This window comes from Castanea sativa, chromosome 11 (genome assembly GCF_040712315.1).
Source record: "Castanea sativa cultivar Marrone di Chiusa Pesio chromosome 11, ASM4071231v1".
NCBI classification, from domain to species: domain Eukaryota; kingdom Viridiplantae; phylum Streptophyta; class Magnoliopsida; order Fagales; family Fagaceae; genus Castanea; species Castanea sativa.
The window spans coordinates 7,321,813-7,327,796 of NC_134023.1; the positions used below are offsets into that span (position 1 = coordinate 7,321,813).

General features: G+C 38.4%; 1 protein-coding gene across 1 annotated transcript; it reads left to right on the plus strand.

The window, feature by feature from the left end:
• The first annotated feature begins 3,039 nt into the window (after positions 1-3,039).
• On the plus strand, positions 3,040-5,236 carry LOC142617922 (putative ubiquitin-like-specific protease 1B). The gene is made up of 9 exons (XM_075790894.1): positions 3,040-3,519; positions 3,608-3,711; positions 3,798-3,882; positions 3,966-4,052; positions 4,185-4,286; positions 4,364-4,501; positions 4,605-4,714; positions 4,801-4,870; positions 4,954-5,236. The coding sequence occupies exons 1-9, from the start codon at positions 3,355-3,357 to the stop codon at positions 5,089-5,091; spliced, it is 999 nt and encodes a 332-aa protein (XP_075647009.1). The 5' UTR covers positions 3,040-3,354; the 3' UTR covers positions 5,092-5,236.
• The last annotated feature ends 748 nt before the right edge of the window (positions 5,237-5,984 follow it).

Genomic DNA, 5,984 nt, shown 5'->3' on the forward strand with positions numbered 1-5,984 from the left:
TCTGCTCTGCCAACTATGTGGTTAGTTTCTCATTCTGCGCAAGAGCTTGGCCTAGGGACTTCTCGGTCTCCTGCCTAATCTCCAGTTCAGCTGTAGCTTTCTTCTGAGAGTCTTCCACCCACTTCTTGGCAGCGAAGACTTCCTGAATGGCCTATGGTGAAATATTAAAATAAATGCATTATTAGTAGCACAAATTTAAAGTACATAAGAATGGTTTTTTCGTTAGCATGTAATGAAAGCAATAAAGTGAGGATAAGACTTAGTTACTCACCAGAGCCAAGTCCCTTTTTAGCGAGAGGAACAGATGCAATTGGTTCATCTTGTCCAGGGCGTCCATGTCCTTGGGCAGAAGAAGAGGACGTTCCAAAGCATCGGCTAGGTGGTGAGCGTGACCTTGTTGGAACGCCCTAATACTGGATTGGCAAGAGATTGGTGCCCCGTCCAGTTTCAGCTCGGGAGACCAGTTAGCCGGTGTACGGCATACCTCGGTCAGGTCCCGGTTCTCCCCACTTTTCACTGAAGAGGCACGTCCCTTGCCTTTCCCAGTTTTTGTTGTTGTTGTTGTTGTTGTTGTTTCAGCTTCTTCTGCCTCTCCGCATCTGCCTCCTCGGCCTCGTTCTTCCTCTTCTTCTTAGGCTCTGGAACGGGAGGCTTAGGATCGGAGAGAGGAGGGGGTGGTGGCAAGGACGAAGGGACTTGGGACCCACCCGTTTCCTTGTTAGAGACTTTCAAGCCCCTCTTATACATCAGCCTCCGTAGAGTGGCCATATCTTCCTCCTCGAAGCTAGAGTCAGGCTGTGCAATGATTAGACCTTGTATGCCCGAAGTTTCGGCAAGCGTGCGTTCTTCGTCCGAGAGGATGTCGAGCTGATTCTCTCGAGGTCTCTTAGCTTCCTCGAGTCAAAATTGGTCTATCTCCTCATCCAACGATTATTGCGAGGACGCTTGCTCTTCTCAGACGACGGTTGTCTAGGAATGTGCCGAGAGAGGAATCGCTGCGATAGGGCGAGAGCATAGTATGATGGAGGGGTCGTCTGGGAGTTTGCGGTCAGAAAGGAAGCCGGGGCGTGACACGTCTATCCTTCTGCGTCATTTGTCTCCCGCAATGATTGCGTTGTCAATTTCTTGAAAATCCACTGACAAAGGATCGTATCCTAGTATCAGGTGGGCCCCTCTCACTTGCAGATCTTCACTAACAAAAATTTCAGATCGAAGGACGTGGTTCAAGTCAGCAACGTTGCAAAGGCTTAGACGCGGACGTACGTGTTGTTTATTTGTGAAAAGAAACTTCCGAGAAGACGAGCATGGTTAGATTAGCGATAAATATCAAGGCAAAAAGCAATAATGTGCAATAAAATTAAAAACGGTGAAAGTAACGGGATTGAGTCATGGGTTAGGAAATCTAACTCCTATGAAATCACACCTGGCTCTCCCCATTCGATTGGGCAGTGAGAACCGTCAAACCAGTTTTCCGAGGCGATGAGATAGTCGTCTTTCATGCCTTTGTTGGACTTAGGAAGACAGGATATCAGTCTAATGATGCTAGACCTGGATTTAAGGTAGTATCCTACGCTTCTAAGTTTATGGCACTCGTTCATATAGACAACGTCGTGCCATGTAAGGTTCAGACCCATTTGCTCGTTTAAAGCATCGACACAACCTAAGACCCTAAAAACGTTTGGTGTGCACTGATCTGGGCATAACCTATGGTTACGTAGGTATTCACTGGTTATGTTTTTCATGGGGAGGGTCATCCCACATTCTAGGAAGGCAATGATGGGAATGATAACTTCTCCTTCTCTCCTAGCGTCACCTATGGCCTCTACTGGGCAATATTTCAAGCCTACGTCGAGAGGAATATGATATTTGGCCCTAAAACCCTCCATACCGGCGTCAGTATCTACTAAACACTTAAATCGACCCATTTGGTGGGAATGAAAACGAAAGTTTAAAGAAGGAAAGGGATCTAAATGGTGGCCGAGGACAGAAGCAGACAAGGAATGAGTAAAGAAAAGTAAGAACTTACGGGAGTTGATTAGGCGATTCTTCACGAGCTTCTTGAAAGAAAAGATAATGATTGGCACTTAGATGTGATTGATTTTTGAAAGAATGGATGAAGATACGGGTTCCCAAGCGTTTTGACATGCGGGAGACGGCCTCGAAATTAAAATTCTCCTGCTCAATTTTTTAGAGCAAATCTGGGCCGTTGGATGCATATCTCACCGTTGAACGTGGGGAACAGGATGTAACTTACAGACATAAATGCGCGCGTTCCGGGTTTCGAAGCGTCAGAGACGGCTTAAGGGAACAAAATGACCCCTACACGTGTGGCAGTTTGCAAAGTGTGTGTAGGGCGTGCTGTTTGGTTCAAAACTCTATTTCTCTCCTCGGATATGAGGGAAAAATAAAGTTTTGAAGGGCTATTGTGGGGGGTGAAAGTACTTGAATAAACGTTTGGTTTTAGGCCTGATTGGTTGGTACAAGTGTGTTTGATCAGGGTCTCTAGGCCCACAGGTCAGTTCGCACTATAATGGTTCAAGGAGTTGTCCGAGGAGGAGTATCTCCTCGGACAGGCCCAACAAAAACCCTGGGACTTGCTAAACGGCCTAGAGGCAGAATTCTGGAAGAACTGGTGAGTAAAAGTGTGATCCAAGCACCCTTTAGAAGCAGGAACGTGTGAGAAATATCTGAGGAAAAAGCTGCTACCTCCACATTAAAGGCCCTGCATCTACCTCCCTGGCCGCATTAATGGAGAAATGACCTCTAAACAGTAGAATTCAGCCTTCCTGCTATTATTTGAAGACTTCAAGAAGGTGGTGGATGGGACAAGTACCTAAGAGGAAGATTTGTGTGACACGTGGATGAAACAGGGAAGAAGAAGAGATATATAAAAAGACGAGAGAGGAAAGAAGAGAGGGATATTCTTCTTGGCTGAAAAACTAAGAATTGTAATCTTTTGCTCAGAAAGGGAAATATTATATAAATGGTCCTCGGCTTACGTCCGATGAGGGTTTTAATCCATATATAATCCAAGACACAATGGATGACGATGATACAGTATGTGCTAAAAAAGAATCTAAGATAGAGTCTACATCTCCAGTTCAAGACAAAATAAAACAAGATGATACAGAGCACATTAAAGAAGTATCTAAGATAGTGTCAATGGAGGAAGACTGTAGTGTTCACATTGCTGGGCAAACTCAATCTAATAAAAAACCTGGCAGCAAAACACCCTTATCTCATAATGTGGTAAGTGAATTAGTATTTGTTATTCATTTATTTTAAATGTGTTTAGGATGTTTAGTAGTAACATGAGTTTTTTTTTTATTTTTTTTTATTGCACAAGATGTGGATATGATGCAATTAACTTTCCCTCATAATGTTCGACTTAATGCATCATGTGTTACACCTTCTAGCAAGCCTAAAGTCACCAGATCACAAAAACGCAGCCCAATTGTCACATCACAAGCTGAAGTTCCAAAAGTCAATAAAAGGCAAAAAATCAAAGATTCATCGCAGGTGAGTTCATGAATGTGTACATTGATATATAAGGGTGCGAAAACAACAAATTTTTATATGCTAATTTGATTATACTATATTCTTTTAGGAATCTAGATTGGGTGATGACGAGGATATGAATGAGTTCGAACCATTTACTGAAATGGAGAAGATCATATGTAACTACATTTTTAATAAAAATTTTGAAGAGAGGTTTGTCCTTTTTGAAGTTGGTATTAAAAATAATGAATTTATTGAATAAGCTCTAACATAAGAATTTGTCAATGAATAATGTTTAGTGAAGTTCTTGTTTCCATGAAATATGAGTATGGTGATCGTGCAGCTTTCAATACCTTGCTCCCTAACCAATGGATAAGCAGTCAGGTTAGCGTATGAAATTTAAATACACTAATAAATATTTGTGTTGTTTATTTATACAATAATTATAACATTATGTTGTATTTTAGATTATTAATTTGTTCGTTTGCAAGATGAGGATGGAAGAAAACAAATATAGAGACATGTTTGTGTGGTATTTGCCAACGCATTTTGCTGTAAGTTTTCCTAATATTTTGGTTTTTGTGCTTATAGTGTTTAATTTGTTTTTCTTGAATATATGTTTTGGATTGTGCATGTTGAGTTTAATTAATACCGTACTTTTTTTAAATTTTTATATATTTTTGTAGCAAAAAATGCTTGAAGAAGATGGCAATCCCACACTAGAATGGTTTAAAAAGACATATAGGGATGATGACAAGTATATGTCAAATTTGGTGAAGTGTGAACGGGTAATTTCACTTAGCGCGCGCACACACATGTATATTACATTTACACATGCTAATACATTGTTCATTTGTACCTGTAGATTTTTATCCCTATGAATGACAATAATAGTCATTGGTACTTATGTGTCGTTGATTTTGCAAAAAGAATTATATATATACTGGACTCTTTGCAAAGTAGAACTAGTGAAGGCATTCGAACAAAAAATGTTAAAACTGTGGTATTGTTTCTTACTCTTTCTACTCAATAATGATTGTTTTTAATGTAATTTTGCTAGGTATTGTACTAAAAATAACTGATGTTAAAATCCAACTTTGCGATAGGTTACAGGCCTTGATAAGTTGTTGAGTTTTTTGGAGAAAGACAAGTATATTGATAATATTACCAGATTTAAATTCAAATCACCCATCTCAAATCCTCAACAAAATAATGGGTAGGTACCAAATTGTACTAGTACATATGGATAACTATTCTATGCATTTTTCAAATTGCAAAATTTTAACAATTTTCATTTTTTAGGTATGATTGCGGGATGTATGTTATAAAACACATGTTTACAAATACTTCCAGCAGGCATTTACCCCTTTTGGTAATAATTTTCTTTGAATTAAATACTAATTTTCACATAATTTTTTTAAACTACTTCTTAATTACATGTCTAATTATTTGTAGGAGAGTTGGTCGGAACGTTTACGGTACAAGTTGGCAGCAAGTCTAGTGCTTTCAAAGAATAATGATCAACATTCAAGAATTGTTGAAATTGCTAGAAACATTCCACTACAGGAATATTTTCGGTCACTCAAAGATTAGTATAAAAGAATGAATAGGATACTGTTTATGAGTTAGTGATTTAGTGAATTGAATTTTTTTTTTTTAATGAATGGGAGATTGATTTTTTATCTTTCATATAGTAATTTAGTGAATTGCTTTCTATTTTTCTTATGAATGTGAGGCTGAATTTTTATTTTTTGTTATCACATACGTTTTTGTTGTGCACAAACTGTTTTGATTTCAGCTGCTTGGTTTAAAGAGCTTCTGACATCTCCCCACTCTCTTCATCTGAAGCATTGAACAGATTTTTGGTTTGTGTAAAGGTCATATCATAGTAATTGATGTTTTTGAGTTTCTTTTTAGACCCATCTTGAGTTTAGCCTATTTTAGTGTTTTTTAGAGGTACTTGAGAGAAAAGTTTGTGGCCTTTTTACCAGACTAGCAAATATGTGTCTTTCTTGTAGGATATTGAGTACAATGTGATAAATTATAGTTTTCAATTTTAATGTGGTAAAGCAAGTACTCTTGACTATTGTGGTAGTCTCTTTTGGCTTAGAAGCAAAATATATATTTTCTTGAAGATTGTGTCTTGAATAATAAGTGCTGGAGTTGCACTTCATCTTCAAGTATATTTTATTAAAGATTGTGTCTCGATTAATAAGTGATTTGGTTGTATTTTCTGCAGATTAGTGTTTGGATCTTGGTGGGAAATCTGATACCTGTTGGCTATATACAGTTTGTTTAGGTGTCTAATAATAGTGGATGCAGCTAACGTATTAGAATGTCACAATACCATGACTGCATTGCAGGAAGAAACGCTTTACAACCTAAAGGTAAGTTAAAATGAATCAGTGGTTGTGTTTTTGGTGCAAACTTAGCCAAAAATAGAAAAGAAATAAAAGAGAAAACAGTCACTGTAGATTGCTACTCTT